Source organism: Dermochelys coriacea, chromosome 24 (assembly GCF_009764565.3).
Source record: "Dermochelys coriacea isolate rDerCor1 chromosome 24, rDerCor1.pri.v4, whole genome shotgun sequence".
NCBI lineage: Eukaryota > Metazoa > Chordata > Testudines > Dermochelyidae > Dermochelys > Dermochelys coriacea.
This window is the reverse complement of record NC_050091.1, coordinates 11,866,140-11,887,458: the sequence shown is the minus strand read 5'-3', so window position 1 is coordinate 11,887,458 and position 21,319 is coordinate 11,866,140. Positions and strand designations below refer to the sequence as shown.

The 21,319-nt window shown below is 63.7% G+C and overlaps 2 protein-coding genes across 5 annotated transcripts; one reads left to right on the top strand and one right to left on the bottom strand.

The window, feature by feature from the left end:
* Positions 1–1,271: 1,271 nt before the first annotated feature.
* Positions 1,272–9,253, bottom strand: CEACAM19 (CEA cell adhesion molecule 19). Of its 2 annotated transcripts, XM_038383565.2 has the most exons (9): positions 9,194–9,253; positions 8,524–8,710; positions 7,575–7,663; positions 6,833–7,198; positions 3,075–3,276; positions 2,678–2,730; positions 2,502–2,596; positions 2,181–2,219; positions 1,273–2,067 (listed from the first exon to the last, which is right to left on the bottom strand). In XM_038383565.2, the coding sequence occupies exons 3-7, from the start codon at positions 7,624–7,626 to the stop codon at positions 2,511–2,513; spliced, it is 759 nt and encodes a 252-aa protein (XP_038239493.1). In that variant the 5' UTR covers positions 7,627–7,663; positions 8,524–8,710; positions 9,194–9,253; the 3' UTR covers positions 1,273–2,067; positions 2,181–2,219; positions 2,502–2,510. The 2 variants fall into 2 exon arrangements, with proteins under 2 accessions (XP_043358045.1, XP_038239493.1); XM_043502110.1 differs by lacking the exons at positions 2,181–2,219; positions 9,194–9,253 and having other exon boundaries at positions 1,272–2,067; positions 8,524–8,966.
* On the top strand, positions 8,021–21,118 carry BCL3 (BCL3 transcription coactivator). Of its 3 annotated transcripts, XM_043502094.1 has the most exons (10): positions 8,021–8,031; positions 12,747–13,372; positions 13,783–13,966; positions 16,108–16,216; positions 17,580–17,781; positions 18,264–18,352; positions 18,606–18,683; positions 18,885–19,052; positions 19,351–19,471; positions 19,838–21,118. In XM_043502094.1, exons 2-10 carry the CDS (start codon positions 12,934–12,936, stop codon positions 20,323–20,325), a joined length of 1,878 nt encoding a protein of 625 aa, XP_043358029.1. In that variant the 5' UTR covers positions 8,021–8,031; positions 12,747–12,933; the 3' UTR covers positions 20,326–21,118. The 3 variants fall into 3 exon arrangements, with proteins under 3 accessions (XP_043358029.1, XP_038238655.1, XP_038238656.1); XM_038382727.2 differs by lacking the exon at positions 8,021–8,031 and having other exon boundaries at positions 12,358–13,372; XM_038382728.2 differs by lacking the exons at positions 8,021–8,031; positions 18,606–18,683 and having other exon boundaries at positions 12,416–13,372.
* The last annotated feature ends 201 nt before the right edge of the window (positions 21,119–21,319 follow it).

Below are 21,319 nucleotides of genomic sequence, written 5' to 3'. Positions count from 1 at the left end.
AGGGGCAGGGCTGGGCTGGCAGGGGGATGTGGGTCAGGATTGAGGGGCACTGGCAGAGCTGAGGGGGGGCAAGGCTGGGCTAGCATCACGGGCTCACCGGGCGATGCTCTGGAGCTGCTCCCCACAAAGCCAGCAGGACTCTGGGGGAGTCTCCTCTCTGGGAGCAGCCTGTCTGCAGGACACACAGCTCACCCGGCTCCCCCCTTCCTGGGTCTGACCCCAGAGCATTCAGCATCCTCTGCCCCTCCGTGCGCTTCCCACAGCGAGTCCGCCCAGGCGGGGACCTGGGGAAGCCAGAGGGTCCTGCCCCCCAACTCCACAGTCAGACGTGACTCTCAGCCAGCCAGTAAAACAGAAGGTTTATTAGACGACAGGAACATGGTCTAACACAGAGCTTGTAGGTGCAGAGAACAGGACCCCTCAGTTGGGTCCATTTTGGGGGGGGCAGTGAGCCAGACAACCACGTCTGCACTTCACTCCACGTCCCCAGCCAGCCCCAAACTGAAACTCTCTCCAGCCCCCCTCCCCGGGCTTTGTCCCTTTCCCAGGCCAGGAGGTCATCGGATCCCTTCATTCTCCAACCCTTTAGCTCTCACCTTGCAGGGGGGAAGGGCCCAGGCCATCAGGTGCCAGGAAACAGGGTGTCGGCCCTTCTCTGTGTCCAGACCCCTGCATGGACCTGCCCTCTAGGGCTCTGCAATGATCATACATCCTTATCCCACCCCCTAGATACTTAAGAACTGAATAGGGGAAACTGAGGCACCCCCACACTACTCAGAGGAAACATTAAGAACAGTCCCACTTCGTCACATCCATATCTGCAGGTCTCCGTTAAGAGCAACAGGGGGCGCTGGGCTGCAGGAAGCAGGGGAAGATGCTCAATAAGGGGGGCACCATGGGGCGGGGAGCTCAATCAGGGGCACCAGGCTGCAGGGGGTGCCATGGGGCAGGGGGCTCAGTAGGGGATCGGGGGTCTGCCACTCTTCCTGCGATGAAGTCTCATCTTTTTCAGGTTGAACGGATGGGGCCGGGATTCGCCCCCAACTGGGCCAGCAAGAATTGGGGTGGGAGTGACCAGGCTCCCCCCCACATCCCAGCCACCAGCAACTCCAACCCCTCCCCCACCCCCCGAACCTCAATAAAAGTCTTGGGCAGCTGAGCTCAGCCTTGGAGGGGGGGGAAGTCAGGCATGGGGAGGGGGTGTCTCTGTGTAATGGCAGTCCCCTAAATCTCCATCCCACCCCCGCATCTCCCCCTGCCCCACACTGCGAGCCAGAACAGAGAAGAAGGGAGACTCTTGCAGAGGAACAAGGTTTAATAGCGGGGATGGTGCGGGTGGTGGCCCCCCCCCATCTGCTCCGAACACCAGCCTCCAGCTCTTCCTCCAGCAGTTTGATCCAGGCTCCAGCCTCGGAGGGACCCCAGAGCAAGCCCCAGGAGGCTGGGTTTGGGGGTGGGGGGTTCCTTGGAGATGTTGATGGGGAGATCCCCAAGGTGCAAGGTCTGGCGTGGAGGCTGAGGTCTCCCGGTGGGTTAGCGCTGCTGGGGGGGTTCCCCAGGGACAATGTGGGGGTGTCTCTAGGGGTTTCCATAGATGCTGGGAGGGGGTCCCTTTGGGAGGGTCAAGGGTGCTGTGGGGGGTTCCCAGGTTTGCTGAGGGGCACCCCACTGGGGGGTGCTCAGGCTCTGTGTGGGTGGAGCTGCCTATTAGGGTCCCTGGGAGAGTACCCCAGTTTTTCTGTGGGTGTTCCCGCTGGTAGGGGATTCCTCATTGGTGGGGTCCTTGGGGTCGGGGATCCCAATTGTGGGCTCCCTGCAGGGGGGGTTCCCCATGGTGGAAGGGGCTCTCCAGGGGTTTCCCCATGGCAGGGGCTCCCTATTGTGGGGACCCTCGGGGGGTTCCCCATGGTAGGGGGATGTCCCTGGGTGGCTCCTCGTTGGGGGATTCCCCACGGTTGGGGGTATCCCTGGGCGGTTCCCTGTTAGGGGGGTTCTCCCTTGTGGACTCTGCGGCTGGTGTCACCTCTGGATCTGGACATACATGGACCCCGCTCGCTGCAGCAGCTCCTGCCAGGGGAGAGGGGCCATTAGGGACAGACAGACGTGGGGGAGGATCTGGACACATGGACCCTCCCAGCCCCTCATACCCAACGCCGGGGAGCTGAACTGGGGGGACTCACCATGTAGTTGGGGTCTGGCTGGGGAGGCAAGGGGATGGCCTGCAAGACAGATGGACATGGGGGAGGGGAGAGAGATTAGTTATAACCTGCCTTTGACACCCCCTGCAATCCCCTCCAGGATTCCCCCTGCCCCCCAGCCCACTGGCAAGGAATAGACCCCAGGGAGAGGCTCCGACCCAGGAGCTTGTGGGGAAGGGGGGCAGGCTCGTTGGGAGGCGGGGGGGGGATGGGGAGGGCAGTACCTGGCAGTGATGGGGGCAGCATGCCAAGGTTCATGTGGGGCAGTGCCCATGGGGCCAGTGCCTGGCCCACCTCACTCACCAGGGGAGCTCAAGGGTCAGTTTGGGGGTTTCTCCTCTCTGGCTGGGGCAACTCCAACGGAGACTCCATCACCTCATAAATCGGCTCAGTGTCATCTGGAGAGAGAATGGGAGATAGAACCCAGGGGTCCGGGCTCTTGGCCCCACCCCAAACCCGGCATCAGGGCTGTGACTCACCCCTGGCAGATCTTGGTGGTTTCTTCCCTTTGGGATCCAATTTTCCTGTGGAGCTAAACAGAGCCAGGAGCTGACATGATAATCCCAAGGGAATCCCCACCCCACCTCACCAGGAGAAAAGAACCCAGGTGTCCTGGCTCCCAGCCCCCCTCCTCCTTCCTGCTCTAACCCACTACACCCCACTCCCCTCCCAGGACTAGGGAGAAAACCCAGGTGTCCTGGCTCCCATGCCCTCTTCTAAGCACAATACCCCGCTCCCTTCCCAGAGCCAAAGAGAGAACCCAGGCATCCTGGCTCCCAGCCCCACCTCACCCCCCCCCACTCTAACCACTAGACCCCACTCCCCTTCCAGAACCAAAGAGAGAATCCAAGCAGCCTCTCCTCCCACCCCACTTACCCTCCGGCCAGGTCTGACCTGCGCAGGACAAGGTGGTAGATGACCACGGCCCCCAGAGCTCCGATCAGCAAAATCCCGACCACAACCCCTGCCACTACCCAGCCCAGGACCTGCGGGGTGCTGGGGGCTGCTGTGGACGGCGGAGGCCCTGTGTCTGAGTCCGGGGGGGGCAGCGTCCTTGGGCCCAGGATGGTCTCCGGGACTGCAAGGAAGAGAGTTGGGGAGAGGTTAGTGTTGGGGGGGGCTGGGGTTTGGGAGGGACCCCAGGGAGTCCCTGTGGACAGAGCAGAGTCCTAGGCTGGGGGAATGAGGAGGGCTAGTGGGGTTTGGGGAGGGATCACCCTCTGGCTCCCCCTGGGGGCTAAAGGGTTGGGGGTCCACGGGGCAGTCTGTGTGGGGGATGGGGGTCTCCAAGACTGTCCCGGGGTGGGGGGGAAGTCTATAGGGGAGTCCCTGGAGGGATGGGGGCCATGGGGGGGGCTCTGAGGCAGTCCCTGGGGGTGTCTCTAACCAGCCTGCAGTCAACACCCTCCCATGGACCAGGCCTCTCGGCCGCTCTCCGGAGCATGATGCTGGGGAACGACCAGCACCCAGGCCAGGCCCCACTGCCAGTGCCAGCCCAACAGCCGAGTACCTTCCTCTTCGGCGTCTGTGCTTTGGGCTTGGACGCGGAGCAGACGCAGCGGCTGACGCTGCCCCTGCGCTCCGGCGCTGCCACCGGGTAAAGGCGTTCGAGCCGATGCAGCTAGGGCTGAGGATCCGGAACCAGGAGCTGTTCCCAGCCTTTGCCAACAGCCCCCTAAGCTTAAGGCTCTGTCGCTGCCCAGGGAACCTGCCCACAAGGGCCTGTGGACAGCTCTGAGCGCGCCGCCTGCCTGCAGCCATGATCGGCGCAGGGCCCATGGGGCTCTTGGCTGGCCAGGGGTTCTCTAGACAGGGGCTCGCTCCTGTGAGGATCTCGGAGAAGCCCGACAGCGGCTCTACACCCTACAAACCAACCCGCCCCAGCTCCATGAATTTCACACCCTGAGCCCCGGAGTCAGGACAAGGGACCCCGGTGTGAACGCAGCTAAGGCCACGGAAGAATTTGTCCCCTGACCTCACGGCCGCCACTCCGGGGCCTGGACTGACCAGGCTGACAGGAGCGTCTCTGCTACGCACTGCAGGGCCTAGCTGCGAGCTGGAGCGCAGACACGCCAAGGAACCAGTGTTCAAGGCTCACCCGCTCCTGGCGGGAGCTGTATGACACAGGCCACCTGCACACTGCACTTTTCTCAGCTTTACCATCCCGGCCACGGAAACATCCCAGATAAACGGTTACGCCCCAGGGACAATGCCCGATGAGTGGGGAAATGGGCCATTAACAAAGGCGTGTTCTGGGTCAGAGGAGCTGACACATTTAGTGGTGCCTTAGAAAGCCAACGGGGTGCGCAGCTCTGTTCTGCATGTCGCACCCAGGGCAACCCAGTGGGCTGGTTTGGAGCCCAACGAAGCCACACCCCAGAATTAAGCCAACCCAGCCCCTGGTACAGGCACACTGATCTAGCTACTGGCGCTTGGAGAACTGGCACTTGTGAACATGGATGGACCAGCCCCTTCTGGCGCTGCAGGATATGACCGCATGACAGTGCCACACCGCACTGGCTGTGCTACAGCAGGTCCGTGCCTGGGGTCGGGCAGGTGACCCAGCCGTGCAGCACGAGTGGCAGTTGCACGCGGAGACCCGTGCGTACGAAGTTCATACTGGACGTCTCGCAGCAGTGTGGGGATAACCCAGCATGGGAATGGAGCCACGGGCCGTTGTCGGGCGCGAGTTCCTGCGTCGCTGTCTCAGGCCGGCGACAGACCAAGCGAGCAAGTCGAACGGGTTTATATCACTGCAGTGCGATGAGCCACTAACCAAGGCTGGAGCCCTGCGCATGGGGAAGGGATGTGCCAGAGAGACTCTGCAGAGAGCATGGCCTGCTGGCAGGGCAAGCATGGGCTGGGCACAGCACGGGCCAAGGGAAGTCACTGCCCAAGCTTGCTGCGACCTGGAACGGAGCCAGCGGGCGGCCAGCGCCTGGTCCCTTGTGCCCCACACAAAACGCGATGGCTCATAGTGGTCATCCCAGCCAGGAGGTTTTGCACCGAAATACTGGAGTTTCCCACTATTGCAAGATGCCGCAGAGGAGACAACTTGTTTCCTGTCTGGCTGAGGAGAGGGCACAGCTCACATCCTGGCTGGATGCTTCAAACCTGGCTTTCCAGCTGGCCACAGCCGCTGTGCTGGGCAGGGAGCAGGCCAGACTGCTGAGCAGGAGCAACACTCATAAAAAACGCCCTGTGCCTCACTGTCCCATGGCAAAGCACCTCGCGGAGAGGCTGGCCCATGAGAACACCCCCGCACTGGGTCACAGCTAGCGCCTCCTCACTGACAGCACCAGTTAGCTCTGCTGGGCCGGGCCCTGGCTAGAGACAGCTGCGAACTCCAGAGAGACTAGAAAGGATCCAGCTGTTCCATAAACAGCGCCCTGAGCAAGTCACCTGGTGAACGCCCGTCTAGCGCCCTGGCTCTCTCTGGTCACTGCAGGAGTGAGGGCAGAACCCATCCATGCCACAAGGGCATGTGCTTAGGTCTGGAACATGTGTAAGCTCCTTGCTCCCAATGATCGTACGATGTTTACCCTGGTACTGTCTCCCGCGAGGGCTGCCTTGGTTACACGTCTCCAGCTGGGTGCGCCTGAGCAAAACCCTGTGGAGGGCTGAGCTCGTGTGGCCTGTTGGCATCACGCCGGCGAATTTAGTTGTAGTGGTGTAGACGCAACTCTGCATCAGTCAGTACCCGAGAGTGCTGAGGCTGGACAAGCTCATCAGACGGCTCAGGCTGAGTCCGACAGGCAAAGCCGCTGCAAGAACCCCAGCATTGAACAGAACTGAGCCTGGCACACGCACACAGATTCTGTGGCTCCCAGACCAAAAGGAGAAGAGGCTCCAAATTGGTTTGTGAGCTGCAGATTGCACCATCAAGCGCACAAAAGCCCCAGCCCTGGGGGCCTGCGGCCTCCCTCACTGCCTGTTTCATGGGGTTTAATGCGCAATAGCCCTGTACACGCACAGCTGGCACCAGTGACTTGGCTCCATTTCCAAATCTCACTGGAGCACTGGCTGGTTGACTTGCATAGGCAGCCCCGTGAGCCCCTTGGCAGACAAGCTGCTTTGGCTCAGGGGCTAGGTCAGTACCAAGTCACCAGCCCAGACCTGTGTAGTAGGAGAAGAACAGCTGCCTTTGAATGAAGGGAAGGGATTGATCGTCCCTCTATAACTGTAGCAGCTCTGCTGGGGCCCAATTCAGGCCGTCCCCAAGGGCCGCCCACCCAGCTGGGCTTCGCTCGCTGCCATGTCTCATTTGCTTTCAATGTTATTTTGCTACTAAACTCGTTCGTTTCTAGTAATTTTCTGGCCGAAGGACACGGAGCCTAAGAACAGCAGGAAGAAAACTAGTTGAAGTCACCGGCTCATTCTGTTATTTAGCCCATGTGAGTTTTATAACCTAGCCTGCCCACAAGTTCGTGGAGGGCTGTGGTTCTGGGGTCCCTCGGGGATGGGTGGATCCTGCAGAGGGTCCCAGAGGGTGGGGTGTCTTTGGGATGTGATTTACCACCCACTGCAGCCCCACACTGTTCCTCTCACTCCCCAGAGGGATGGACACGTTGGGGGGGCCTATGGGAGATTGGGAGTGTTTGGGGGAAAGGGCAGGCCCTTGGGGGGCCACTCACCGCTCACCCGCAGCTCCACGGTGCCCTTCTCATTGCCATGAGGCACCAGCTGCAGAGCGACCCGGTAGGTGCCACTGTCATTGGTCTGGGCGCCCCAGAGGAGCAGAGACCCGTTGGGAAGGCCAACCTCACGGCCCGTGAACTGCACCCCATTGCGCTGGGGGCGGCCCTGCCCAGGGAAGTAGCTGAAGATGCGGGTGCTGCCATCAGCCAGCTGCCCCCGGTACCAGTCGAAGTGACGCAGGGGCTCCAAGCCGACTTCCACGGACAGAGTGACGTTCTGCCCCACGGACGGCGCCTCCGGGATCACATGCACCACAAAAGTACAAACCACAGTGTGGGGACCCCAGCACAACAGGAGACAGCCTGACGGGTCACGGGAGAGGGAGAGAGATGGTGAAAGTGCCCCTCACTCCCGACACGCAGCCCCCTGCTAACCCAGCCCTGGGCTCCCCCCATCCAGCTCTGCCGGTGCCCCTCACTCCCGACACGCAGCCCCCTGCTAACCCAGCTCTGGGCTCCTCCCCTCCAGCTCTGCCGGTGCCCCTCACTCCAGACACGAAGCCCCCTGCTACCCCAGCCCTGGGCTCCCCCCCTCCAGCTCTGCCGGTGCCCCTCACTCCAGACACGCAGCCCCCTGCTAACCCAGCCCTGGGCACCCCCCCTCCAGCTCTGCTGGTGCCCCTCACTCCTGACCCACAGAATTCCAGCCCAGGGCTCCCCCTACTGCTCTGTGTCTCACCTGCAAACAGAACCCCCTTATATGGGGTGTCCCAGAAACAAGGCCCTCCCATCCTCCCTGGAGGCAGGAGCAGAGGGAAGGGTCACAGTCTGTGGAGAGAGGAGAAGGAACCTGAGAGGGTCCCAGTCGGATGCCTGGGTCCCTTTGCTGGAGTGCCTTTGCCAAGGGTCCCAGGCTCAGCTCCTCTGATGGGCTTTGGATGCGGGATCTCCGCCAGCCTCCCACCGGGGTGCAGGGCTGCGGGGGCGGCAGCAGCACTCAAGAGCTGCTGAACCTGTCTGGCCCTGAGTCACCCAGCACCTGGAACGTGGGCTGGAGAGGCAAGTGCCCTGGTGTCGAGCCCAGGAGGGGGCCTGGGAAACAGACTGTAGTGGGGAAGAGAGCCCTGGCATCAAAAATAAGGGAAGAGAACTCAGGAGTCCTGGCTCCCAGCCCACAATTGTGAGAGAACCCAGGAGTGCTAGGCCCTGGCTCTAACCACTCTACTCCTGTCCCAGGGCCAGAGATAGAACCCAGGAGTCCCGGCTCCCAGCCCCCACCACCAGACCCTTTTCCTTTCCCAGAGCCGGGGATAGAACCCAGGAGTCCCGGCTCCCAGCCCCCACCACCAGACCCCTTTCCTTTCCCAGAGCCGGGGATAGAACCCAGGAGTCCCGGCTCCCAGCCCCCACCACCAGACCCCTTTCCTTTCCCAGAGCCGGGGATAGAACCCAGGAGTCCCGGCTCCCAGCCCCCACCACCAGACCCCTTTCCTTTCCCAGAGCCGGGGATAGAACCCAGGAGTCCCGGCTCCCAGCCCCCACCACCAGACCCCTTTCCTTTCCCAGAGCCGGGGATAGAACCCAGGAGTCCCGGCTCCCAGCCCCCACCACCAGACCCCTTTCCTTTCCCAGACCCGGGGATAGAACCCAGGAGTCCTGGCCCCCACACGTAGGTGTCTGCGTCTTACCAAGTGCTGATCCCGCCCCCTCGGGGGGCCGGTGGTGCGGTCGGTCGGTCGGTCCGTCCGTCCGTCCGTCCGTCTCTTGTCTGCCTCCTTCACTGCAGCCTCCTCCCGTCTCTGACTCCTTCCCCCGCAGGGCCCAGGGCTGGGGCGGGACCTGCTACCTTCGCCTGTTCACGGGGCCTCTGCGCTGCTGGGGAGGGGGAATCGGTGCTGTCAGACCCCTCCCCGAATAACACGTACCCCACCCCGCCCCGCCCCCAGACTCCGGTCCAACCCCCCCCGGCTCCCCGCTGGGTTCCGTTTCTGGTGGCTCATTGGGGAGCAGGGAGCGGAGCTCTCGGCGGCGGGCTCCAGTCACACCCCGGGGCACCTACCCCGCTGCCGCAGCTGGGGCAACCCGGCCCCTCCGGGCACCGCCCTGAGAAACTGGGGGGCCCTCCGCCCCCCCACTCCATCCTCCTGGGTCAAGCCCCACCCCACAGCACAGCGCCCCCTGCTGACCCCCCTCCCCTCAGCCCCCGCCGAGGCCACTCCCCACAGCGCCCCTCGCTGAGCCCTCACCCCCCCTCCCCTCAGCCCCCGCCGAGCCCCCTCCCCACAGCGCCCCTCGCTGAGCCCCCTCCCCACAGCGCCCCGGACCCGCTCCCAGCTGCACAGCGCCCCGGACACTAACCCTGGCTCCGTGGGAGAGGCAGGCAGGAGCCCTCCTCTGGCAGCCCCCCCGCAGTGCCGGGGGGGGATTCAGGCTGCGCATTGTCCCGCCTCCATCCAACCACCCACCCCGTCCGCTCCCACACGGGCCCTCGACCGACCCGGACCAATGCGCATTTCCGCATTTCACCGCCAGGGGTCCTCACCCCCCAAATAAACGCCCTTCCGCATCCCTTGAGACGGGCGGCCGGAGTCGGGGGTCCTGAAGGACCGAGCCGTCAGGTCTCCCCGGTTTCAGAGCAGCAGCCCTGATAGTCTGTATCCGCAAAAAGAACAGGAGGACTTGTGGCACCTTAGAGACTAACACATTTAGTTGAGCATAAGCTTTCGTGAGCTACAGCTCACTGCATCGCATGGCTTCTATCCCAGCTATAGGCAGCGAGTGGGCGGTATAGAGGATGGGAACCAGGACTCCTGGGTTCTATCCCTGGCTCTAGTAGGGGAGTCGGCGTATAGGGATTTTTTGGGGAGGACTGGGAATCAGGGCACTCCCAGCTGCCCTTTTGCATTCTCACACCACAGCTTTTTTGCACACTCACCACCATTCTCCTAAAAGAAAAGGAGTACTTGTGGCACCTTAGAGACTAACAAATTTGTTAAATAAATAAATAAATGTGTTAGTCTCTAAGATGCCACAAGTCCTCCTTTTCTTTTTGCGAATACAGACTAACACGGCTGCTACTCTGACACCATTCTCCTGTAATCACACGCTCCAGCACTCACCACCAATTTCTGTCAGCTGTCTGTCCTTGCACACACACCCCCTTTTATCCTCACCATTGATCTTTCTATAGTCATGCAAGGATGCACTCTCTGACCCTTCTTGCACTCTCAGATACCCTGACACGTCCACCACCCAGTCCTTGCACACATACCTACAATGGTGCACTCACTGCACAGCTGTGTGTGCTGTCACCCCACTTTCACACTGGTGCATGCTCACTCTTGTGCTCCCCTGCAGAACACAGCCTCTCAGGGGAAAGGGGGGGTCGCTGCTGGCCCAACCTGAACCCCCCCTGCTCCTTCCCTCCACCCCCCCACCTGTCCCCTGCCCAGTGGGGGATGCAGGATGCAGAGCAGGGACTTTCCAAACCCATTGCTTCTGGTAAATCAGATCCTGCTCCCAGGGGCGGAGCCAGGGAGAAGGGGGGGCTGTTGGAAGGAGTTATGGGCGGGTGGAGGATGGAGAATGGAGGGTGCATGGACAGAAGGAAGTGGGGCAGAGGTGCACAGAGAGCTGAAAGCTTGGTGGTTGGGCCCTGTCCCTCTGTGCTGGGCCCCAGGATAGCTGGCTGTTCTTTCTGTTTGCAGGGCTTTGTGTGTTCTGCAACCCCAGTGCAGCTCGAGCCACCCTCCTGCAGCCAGCGCTGGCACCCCCACAGCCTGGCACTTCTCACTCACATGCACCCATGGGACAGGGATCCGGGGGGGGGACAACAGTATCACTGTAGGGGGAGCAGTGGAGATGCAGGGAGGGGTTACAGCAGTGGGAATGGGGGCAGGGGTCACTGCTGAGGTAGCAGTGGGGGTGGGGCAGGGATCACTGCAGGGGGAACAGTGGGGATGCAGGGAAGGGTCACTGCAGAGGGAGCAGTGGGGACGCAGGGAGGGGTAACTGCAGTGGGGATGCAGGGCAGGGGCCACTGAAGGGGTGCTGTGGGAGAGGGGGCAGGGGTCACTGCTGAGGTAGCAGTGGGGCTGGGGCAGGGATCACTGCAGGGGGAATAGTGGGGATGCAGGGAAGGGTCACTGCAGGGGGGAGCGGTGGAGCTGGGGGGCAGGTTAATTATCTACCTCCCCACCCCAGGAAATTCTCTACTAGATCAACAGGGCAAAGTCTCCCAAGGACCATCTCCCCTCCCTCCACCCCATTCCCAACCACTGGTCCTAGAGCCCCCTGCTCCCCCATCCCCCCCAGCAATGGGGTCCCCATGTCTCTGTTCTCCCCCCTGGCCTCAATGACTCAGTCCTTTGAAGTGGGCTCGGGACCCATCCCTGTCACTGGGGCAGGAGCAACACGGATGTGACTGAGCACTTGGGGGGAGGGGTGGGGAGCCAGGACTCCTGGGTTCCATTCTCAGCTGTGCTGGTGATTTGCTGTGACTTGAAGCAGAGTCACTCCCTCGGTTTCCCCAGCTGTATTTGGGGTCACAGCTGGTGGTGCTGGGAGCCTGGCTGGACCCAGGACACGGTCCCTCAAACCGTGAGCATTTCTCAGGCGCTGTGGGGGAGGGAAGGGGGGCACAGAGGGATGGATACATAGAGGGGGCTGGGAGGAGTGTGTGGGAGGTGGAGGGGGTTGCGCGGAGATGGGGGAGGGATGGACAGACAGGGGTGCACTAGGGAGGGATGGAAGGAGGGAGGGTGGATGAGGGAGGGATGGAGGGGTGTGGGGGGAAGTGGAGGGGGTTGAGCGGAGATGGGGGAGGGATGGACAGACAGAGGGATGGAAGGAGAAGTGTGTTGGGAGAAGGTGGGGGGAGAGCGGACTGAAACGCATCCACCCACAGCTCCCTGGGGGTCTACACAGAGACTCTGGATTCACCCGGGGGTGACTCAGACCTGCCCCTGCCCCGGCATCTACCCTGGGAGCGTGTGTTCCTGGCCCTGCCGCCTCCCTGCCCCCTTGCCATGGCCCCAGGGGGAGACTCCTCCCCACAGCTTCCCAGGGAGCCGTGAGACCCCCTGGCTCCCGGCATTGCTGGGGCTGGTCCATTGGGGACCCCCCACAAACCAATCAATGGGCCTCCTTTGAGCAGCTGGGCCCTAATCAATTGCTTCGTCTGCTTACGCCTGGTGCAGGCTCTGGCTCCGGCTCCCGGTCCCTCCTGCCCTGAACCGGACCCCAGCTCCCGACCAAGCTGAGCCCTGCCCTCCCATGAGCCTAGGGGTTGGAGAGGCCGGGGCCGGAGGGGCGCGCTCTGCAGAGTTGCCAGGAAGTCCTGCACTGAGAGCACAGGAGGGGCATGAGGCGACCAGGTCCGCCCCGCAGCCCCCTTCACTGACAACCCACGTCTCTCCGTGCCAGTGGCGGGGGTGGAGGGGATTAACCGGTCGCCCCGCCCTGGGACCGCCCCACTCCCCGCCCCTCCCTCCTCCGCCGAGCCCGGGGCGTTCCCTGCCGCTCCCCCCCCCTTCCTGGGCGTTTCCGGTGGGGAGGGGAGAGTCCGGGAAAGCGGGCGGTGCGCCCAGGGCGCTGTGCCAAGTGTGCGCCCAGGGCGCACCGGGGCTCCCCTGCTGCCGCTCCTGGGGGTGGACGAGGGGCGGGGGCTGTAATTCTCCACCCCAAGCCCGGGGTAAGAGGCGGCTCTGAAAGTCCCTAGCGTTCAGCTGAGCGGCCGGGGAAGTCCCGGTGGCCCTTCCTCTACCCCGGCTGCCTGCTGCAGCCGCCCTGGCTTCAGTCGGGGGCTGTGGGCACCCACGGGGCAGCCAGGCCGCCCCCTCCCTGCGCGCCCGCTCCCTGGAGGTGCCCCGGGCTGCAGGGGGCACCTGCGGAGGAAATGAGATTGCAAAAGGGCAGAACCGGGTTTGGCTGGTGACCCCTCCCCCACCCGGGGGGCAAAGGACCTAGGAGACCGAGCGGGGTTTGTTTGGTAACCCCCCTGCACCCCACCCCGGGGGCAAAGGACCCAGGAGACCGAGCCGGGTTTGGTTGACGACCCCTCCCCCACTCGGGGGGCAAAGGACCCCGGAGCCTGAGGAATGGCGGAGGAGATGCCCGTGGACCTGAGGACGTGGCGGAAGGGGGACACCCCCGGGTGCCAGGGGAGAGGGGTTCCCCGTCCCAAAGACCCCGGGGTGCAGCGGGCTCTTCAGGGCAGCGGGGCATTGCCTTCACCCTGGAACGGCGCAGCGGGGGGCCCAAGGACTCCTCCCCCGCACCCCGGGGCGCCGATCCCGGGGCCCCTCGACGAGGGGGGCAGGAAAGCGGAGACCTCGCTGCCCCTGCGCAAACGCCGCTATGCAGTGCAGGAGCCGGGCTGGGAGCGGCCGGGGCCCCCAGCCGGGAAGGTGCCCAAGACGGAGAGCAATGGGGGGCAGGAGGGCGTCTCCGGGGCGCAGCGCTCCCCCTTTTGCAACGGCTACTGCCCCCCCTACGTGGCTGTGGACTACACCCGCCTGCCAGCTCCCTATCTCATAGGTGGGTGACCCCCCTGCTCCCCATCGCCTCCGCGGGGGGACCCCTGGTTCCTTCCTTTGCCCGCAGACACCCAGGGCCTCCCCAGATGCTGGTGGGTGGCCAGGACGGGTGCCTCGGGCTGGAGATCCTCCCCCGCCCGGACGGCCGGGGTCCCGGGAAATGGGGAGTGGGGACGGCGAAGGATAGTCCGTGGCCTCGGGCCAGGTGAGGATTTCAGTAAAGCGATTGCTTAAGAGTTGCTCGCACGTAGCACTGGCCCCAGACTCCTGGGTCCCTTGGGGGAGTGGTTATGTGGGAGACCCCAATAAGTGCTGGGCCCGAATTCCTAGGTCCCTAGGAACGTCCCTTGCGATGTATAAGGGGGAATCCCTTATTTCGCTCACGCACCCCCATTCTTCTCCCCCCACCAGGTCTAACCGGACCCTTCCTGGTCCCGGAGCGGGCCCCCATCTTCCACCCCGTGGCCCCCCACCCCCTGCTGCCGGCCCCCCTGCTGGGGCGCCCCGCCACTCCCTACCCCCTTCTCTGCCCCCTGCAGACCCAGCTGGCTGCTGACATCGCTACGGCGATCAAGCAGGACGAGGATGGAGACACGTAAGTGTGTGTGGGGGTGGGGTGAAGTGAAATGGGGGGGGCGTTTAATAGCCCTGGGCCCCAAGCATGGACATGGGGGCAAGTGGCCCATCTGCAAGCCCAGATAGAGTGAGACAGCCGGCTGAGAAGGGGAATCCCCGGCCCATCTGTGTAGCCCCCCCCCGTCCCACCCCCTGCCGACGTTTTCTTCCTGCGTAATGGTCCCGTGTCTCAAACTTCTTACTGGAAGGGGAGGGGGATAGATTTCCTCCCCGGCTTCCTCTTCCTCCACCCTACACGGCCCCTCCCTGCGCCTGGCTGGGCACTGCTGTGGGAAAGCTTGCAGCACTGGGTTCCTGGCTGGGCAGTGACAGGGTACTCTGGCAGGGGAAGCTCGCAGCACTGGGTTCCCTGTTGGGCACTGACAGGGCATTGTCATGGGGGAAGCCCACAGCGCTGGGCTCCTGGCTGGGCACTGACAGGGCACTGTGTTGGGGGAAGCTCGCAGCACTGGGTTCCCTGTTGGGCACTGACAGGGCACTGTGTTGGGGAAGCTCGCAGCACTGGATTCCCAGCTGGGCAGTGACAGGGCACTCTGGCAGGGGAAGCTCGCAGCACTGGATTCCTGGCTGGGCAGTGACAGGGCACTGTCATGGGGGGAAGCTCACAGTGCTGGGTTCCTGGCTGGGCAGTGACAGGGCACTGTCATGGGGGGAAGCTCGCAGCGCTGGGTTCCTGGCTGGGCAGTGACAGGGTACTCTGGCAAGGGAAGCTCGCAGCACTGAGCTCCCTGTTGGGCATTGACACAGCACTCTGGCAGGGGAAGCTCGCAGCGCTGGGTTCCTGGCTGGGCAGTGACAGGGCACTGTTGTGGGGGAAGCTCGCAGTGCTGGGTTCCTGGCTGGGCAGTGATAGGGCACTCTGGCAGGGGAAGCTTGCAGCACTGAGTTCCCTGTTGGGCATTGACACAGCACTCTGGCAGGGGAAGCTCGCAGCACTGGGTTCCCAGCTGGGCAGTGACAGGGCACTGTCATGGGGAAGCTCGCAGCGCTGGGTACCTGGCTGGGCAGTGGCAGGGCACTGTCATGGGGGAAGCTCGCAGTGCTGGATTCCTGGCTGGGCAGTGACAGGGCACTGTCATGGGGGAAGCTTGCAGCGCTGGGTTCCTGGCCGGGCAGTGACAGGGCACTCCGGCAGGGGAAGCTTGCAGCACTGAGCTCCCTGTTGGGCATTGACACGGCACTCTGGCAGGGGAAGCTCGCAGCACTGGGTTCCCAGCTGGGCAGTGACAGGGCACTGTCGTGGGGGGAAGCTCGCAGCACTGGAGCCTCCCAAGCCTGAGCTGCCAGTGGATATCGAAAGTGGCCTGTTTGAGACAGGAAGTGGAGGTCAGCGGAGGGCTGGGAGCTCTTACTGGAAGCCCGGAGACGAGGACACCCCCTCCTCCACTCGGGTCCCGCTGATAAGAGGTTTCCTTTTATCGTAATTCACTGCTGGAGCGATTCTCTGAAATCACCTGCGTCCTTGGGGAGCGGGGGCAGAGGAGTGGGGGAAGCAGAGCAGGAAGTGCGGGGGTGAGCTGGGGTGACAGGGCTTTGGGGGGCAGGACATGGGGGGGAGAGCTGTGTGGCCAAATTCTGGGCATTGTGGGGTGTACCCAAGGAGATGGGCTGAGGGAATCAAGGGGCAGTGGGAAGGGTGGGGTGGAAGATGGGGGCGCTCAGACCCAGTGGGGATGATGCAGAGCAGGAGGGGGACCTTGCTAACATTGCAATGCTTGTTCTAAGCAGCACCAGGGTCGCTAATAGATCTGAAGGGGCCAGCCTCTCTGCAGGGGGGCTGTGGAGCCACGGCGTGGGGCTGGGGACTCCAATGACATTGTTGCACCTGCTGTTCTAGCTGGCATCTGCCCAGGGGTTGCTAGAGAGCTGTTGGTGAAGAGGAGCTCTCTTGGGATTTAAAGGGCGCTCCTCCCACAGCAGTGAGCACCAAGCTGGGATGAGGCTGTGACACTGTTGCAACTGCTGTTCTAGCCAGAACCTACCTGGGAAATTTCTGTGGCTGGGGGAGGGGGGAGGAACTTTCTGTGGAGCAGGGTGACCCTGCAGAGGTTCTACGCCCACCCCCACCCCAGTGATGATCTCTCCTTCCCCTGCCCACAGGGCTCTGCACATCGCTGTGGCCCAGGGGAACCTGCCCGTGGCCCAGCGCCTGGTTAGCCTCTTCCTACAGGGTCAGCGGGACCTGGACATCTACAACAACCTGCGGCAGGTCAGTCCGGGGGGCCTGGGGGTCCCAGGGCAGGATGGGGGGAGGCTGGGCTGTGATGCTAGACTGGTCCCTGGCAGCTGGGTATCGGGGGAGGGGTGCGATGCCAACCTGCCCCTATCAGGTGGCGCCAGGCTGACGGGGGGGAACCCGGGCACGACGTTCCCAGAACCCACGTGCCCAGCCCCGCCCAGCCCCAGCACAGACGGGACTTTCCCCGACAACTTCCTCCCCGGTTGCCTGGGCGACGCCCCAGGGTCAGAGCCTGAGTCACGGGGGAGGGGACGCAGACAGACGGACAAACACGCACCCCTGGAACCTGGAGCACTCATGGGACACAAAGCAGGACGTGGGCAAACCTGGCAGCGCTCGCCCCTCTCCCTCTGGCTCCCTACAGCACCTGCATTCCCAGAGCCCTGGGGCACACCGTGTTGCACACTCACTGTGCACTGTTGAGACACACACACTTCGACACACTCACTCCCTGCAGCACCCGTATTCCCAGAGCACTGCACACTCATGCACCAGGGCATGCTGCATGCCACACTCACTGTGCACTGGTGTGACACACATACTGTGACACATGCTCAGACACACTCGCTCCCTGCAACAAGCGTGTTCACGGACTTCCATGGGCATTGCACACTCCCACTGCGATGGCCCCATGCACCCTCCCCACACACACACACTCACTGCGGTGCACATGCCTGCTCTCACAGAGCCATGACTTGCTGGGACGTGCTCGCTCACTCACACACCATGGCACCTGTGAATACTCTTACACACTCAGCCCCCCCCATTCCCCAGAACCCAGAAGGAGCCACCAGCCCCACCCTATGGACAGGTGCCCCTCACTCCTGACCCACTGTCCCCAGCTCTGCCAGTGTCCCTCACTCCTGACCCACTGCCCCCAGCTCCCCGAGTCCTGGGCTCCCTCCAGCTCAGCTGCAGCTCCCAGTTACCCCAGCCCTGGACTCCTCCCAGCTCTGCTTGGGTCCTGGGGGTGGGGTCTCTAAGCTGGGGGCAGCCTCCCCCAGTCCTGTGTTGTGCGCCCCATTTCCCGTAAACCAGCACCTGAGCCAGCTCCAGCCCCTTCTCAGAATTGTCTGCGTCAACGCGGCTGGTGCTGGGGGCTGCGGTTAGCACCGTCGGGACCGGGCAGCTTCCTCTGGTTACAGGGTGTGCACCAGCCACTCACAGCTTGCGTGTCTCAGTGCTGCGAGCTTTGCTGTGGCAATGCCCTGCCTGTGCCCCCAGCTGGGAACCCCCTGGTGCTGCAAGCTTCCTTGTGAGTGCCCCCAGCTGGGACCCCCTGCCAGGCATTGCGAGCTTCCCTGCAGCAGTGCCTTGTGCCTCTCCCCCCCAGACCCCCTTGCACCTGGCAGTGATCACCACCCAGCCGTCCCTAGTGAAGCTGCTGCTCTCGCATGGGGCTTCCCCAATGGCACTGGACCGGCACGGCCAGACGTCGGTGCACCTGGCCTGCGAGCACGGCAGCCCCCGGTGCCTGCGTGAGCTGCTGGAGTGGGGCAGCGACCAGCCGGAGCTCGAGGCCCGAAACTACGAGGGTGAGCAGGGCAGGAGGGGTGGGGAGACTGGGGTCGGGAGGGGGCGGGGGAGGGAGCTTGCGGTTTTGAGAATTTTTCCAAACAGCTGAGAACTGGAACCAGGATCTCTGGAAAAGCCCTACGATCCCCCCCACCCCACCCCAGCCAGGTCAGCACCCCCCCGTCCCTCCCCCTTGTGCCTCTCTCACCCACCCCTGTCCTGTTCTCTCCCACAGCCAGGCCAGCCCCCCATACCATCCCCCTTCTCCCTCTCTCACCCCCCCATCCCGTTCTCTCCTCCAGCCAGGCCAACTCCCCGTCCCTCCCCCTTGTGCCTCTCTCACCCCCCCCATCCCGTTCTCTCCCCTAGCCAGGCCAGCCCCCCGTCCCTCCCCCTTCTCCCTCTCTCACCCCCCGGTCCCGTTCTCTCCCCCAGCCAGGCCAGCTCCCCGTCCCTCCCCCTTGTGCCTCTCTCACCCCCCTGTCCCGTTCTCTCCCCCCAGGTCTCACTCCCCTGCACGTATCTGTGGCCACCTCGAACCGGGACACCGTTCTGCTTCTGCTGGAGCATGGGGCGGACATCGACGCTGTGGTGAGTATGGGGGGGTCCCTGCCCCCCAGACATGGCACATGGGAGGCTGGGTACGGGGGAGCCAATCCCCTCCAACCCCCCCCACACGCACACGGGGGGCCGGTACAGCAGGGGCGGGGAGGGGATGCAGAGCTGGGAGAGAACTGTGCAAACTGAGGGGGAATTTCTGGGTGCAGGGGGTTGTGTGTACGTGTGAGTGGGGGGTGGCCTGTCTGTACCTGACGGGTCTGACCCTGCTGTGCACCCCACATAGGACATCAAGAGCGGCCGCTCCCCCTTGCTCCATGCGGTGGAGAACAACAGTTTGGACATGGTGGAGCTGCTGATACAAGTGAGGGCCAGACCCCCTCCCCCCCACCTGCTCCCTCTCCCTCCCTTCAGCTCCCCCAAATGTCCCCTTGCCCCAGCCAGGTTCCTGTCACTGCCCCCCCTCCCTCCCAGCCCCCTGCCCTCCCCTGGACAGGACACTCTGGGCAGGGGGCCGTTGTCTGTCCCATCTCACCCCCATCTCTTCTCTTCCCTACCCTGGCAGAACGGGGCAAGTGTGAACGCGCAGTCATACGCGGGGTGCACGGCGCTGCACGTGGCCAGTGGGCGGGGGCTGCTGGATGCCCTGCGGCTGCTGGTGCGGAACGGGGCCGACTGTGGGATCAAGAACTATCACAACGACACGGCGCTCATGGTGGCCAAGAACCGGCGGGTGAATGGGGGGGAACTGGGGGGCAGCAGGGGGCTGGGGAGGGGCAGCAGGGGGCTGGGGAGGGTCGGCAGGAGGACATGTGGGGGGCAGCACAAAGGCCCCTGGGGGGTTATGGTGAGGGAGAGGCGGGGGGTATAGAGGCTTGGAGGGAGGGTGGGGGCCATGGGAATGAGAGGAAGCAGGGATGGGGGAGGGGCCACTGCTGCCATGTGGGGATGGGGGGGCGCTAGGGGGTCTTGGGGTGGGTCGGGGGGGCTCCCAGCAGGACAGGGTAACACACTCCATCCCCCATTCCCAGGTGATCGACATCCTGAGGGGAAAGGCCTCCCGGCCTCCCCCAGCCCCCGATGGCACCAGGGATGGGGCCTCCCCGACACCCAGTTCAGCCAGCTCCCCGGGCGCCCGCCTGACCCCCAATGGTGAGTGCTGGCCCCCAATGCCCCGGCGCCCGCCTGACTCTCAGCAGTGGTAACACCCCGCTGGCCCCCCTAGCCCATGTGCCCACCCCCCAGAGCTCCCAGAGCCCCCTGGGGAGTGCCCTGTCTGAAGGTCACGCTTTGGTCTGCCTGCCCATGACCCCTGGAACCAGCCCCATGGGGAGATGCACCAACCCCCTCGCAGCTGCAGGCTCCCTGGGGAGGGCAGAGTTTCCCACGGGGCAGTGGGAGGGTCCAGAGGTTCTGGGGGGGGGAGTTGGGATCCTCGGGGGGGGCGTGTCCCAGGTTCCTCTTTGGGAGAGTGGGGTTCTGGGGCTGATCCCTGATGTCCCCTTTCTCTCCCCCCAGGTCTGCCCATTGCCTCCCCTGGTTCCCCACCTTCTGCCCCGAGCCCTCCCCACACCCCAGGAGCCTGCAGAACTGTCCCAACCAATCAGAGACCAGAAACTGCTGAGCCAGCCAATGGGGCATCAACCACTGGCCCCCTCCATGGGGTGAAGCTGGAGGGAAATATGACCCCGCCCACCCTGGGGCAGCCAATGGGCTCTGCCAGTGCCCCCAAGCCCTTTCTGCGATTGGCCGAAAGCCTGCTGGAACCTGCCCTCCATGGTGCCATCTATCCAATTGCATCTCCTGGCCAGGACACCTCAACCAATCACCTCTCGCTGCTGCCTGGCGCCTTTCACCCGCCCATTGTCTCGCTAGCCCAGGGGCTGCCACCCAATAGGATTCACCCGAGAGGTGCCGGGCTGGACCAATCACGGACTCCGCGTGGGGCAGGGAGCCCTCCCGCTGGTGCGGCCGAGGGGCAGTGGCTTCACAGTGGGGGCAGCTGACAGTGGAGTCCTGGGGGCTGCTGCCCCTCCCAACCCAGGGACCCCAGGGGACTCTAGCCCTGGGGATGTAGCACTGGGGTGACCATCTCCAAGAGAACCCTGCATCTCCGTGCACAGGACCCCGTCTGTTCCTGATGGACCCAGGCATCCGGGCCTCCTAGTGGGACCCTCACTGCCAGTGACAGCTGCCTATTCCCCTACAGGACCTAGGAGTCCGGGAGGCTCCATGGAGGGGGAACCCATATGCTCCTATGGGGCCCAGATTCCAGCCTGGGTGAAGCCCTGAAGAGAGTGCTGTCTGACAGTCCCCCTTGCATTTGCCTCCCCATGCCTGGGGTGCTGGGGGGGGGCAGTGTGTCCTCTCTTTGCTCTCCCCTCCCCCAGGAGCCCTGCCAGGACCCCTGCCCCACAACTCGGGCAGCCCCTGGGGAGGTCGCCGCAAAAGCCCAGGGTGGAGTTGGCGGAACAAGGCTGGGGGGTCACTGGGGGAGAATTGGCTTCACTGAGACTGGACTCGCAGGGGCCCTCTATGCCCCACCCCCCCCAAAGGCTGCTGGGAGCCAGGCCAAGCCCTCACCCCCCCCATTCACTAGCATTAACCCTTCTGCTCCCAGGCTGCCCCCTCAGTGCTCTCCTGGATGCAGAAGCAGGTGGGCAGTGGGATCCTGCTCACCCCACCTCAGAGTTGCTGCCAGTCACTGATACTTGAATCTCCTTTTTGGGGGGGGTTATGGGGGTAACTTATGGGGGGGGGTCTTTTCTAAGCCTCTAATAAAATATTTTTTGTACTTTTTATCCTGAGACTGAAAGAGACGTGGGGCTGATGGTGGGGGGGTAGGCTGTGGGGCTGGAGGGGCCCATCGGGCTATGAGGCTGGAGATGGCCACAGATACATGCAGAGGGGTGAGACCTAAGGGGAGAGAACAGGCTGGGGGGGGGTGAGAGAGAGGCACAAGGGGTAGGGATGGGGGGCCGCTGACCTGGCTGGAGGAGA

What these genes read in the sequence shown, in the direction of transcription:
- CEACAM19 (XM_038383565.2), bottom strand. Translation starts at nt 7,626, where the DNA reads ATGGGAGGGCCTTGTTTCTGGGACACCCCATATAAGGGGGTTCTGTTT. An exon ending in TAAGGGGGTTCTGTTTGCAG is followed by an intron (nt 7,199 to 7,574) that starts GTGAGACACAGA and finishes GTGACCCGTCAG; the next exon opens with GCTGTCTCCTGTTGTGCTGG. An exon ending in AGGTCAGACCTGGCCGGAGG is followed by an intron (nt 2,731 to 3,074) that starts GTAAGTGGGGTG and finishes GGCTCTGTTTAG; the next exon opens with CTCCACAGGAAAATTGGATC.
- BCL3 (XM_043502094.1), top strand. Translation starts at nt 12,934, where the DNA reads ATGGCGGAGGAGATGCCCGTGGACCTGAGGACGTGGCGGAAGGGGGAC. An exon ending in TGGTGGAGCTGCTGATACAA is followed by an intron (nt 18,684 to 18,884) that starts GTGAGGGCCAGA and finishes CTACCCTGGCAG; the next exon opens with AACGGGGCAAGTGTGAACGC. An exon ending in TGGTGGCCAAGAACCGGCGG is followed by an intron (nt 19,053 to 19,350) that starts GTGAATGGGGGG and finishes CCCCATTCCCAG; the next exon opens with GTGATCGACATCCTGAGGGG.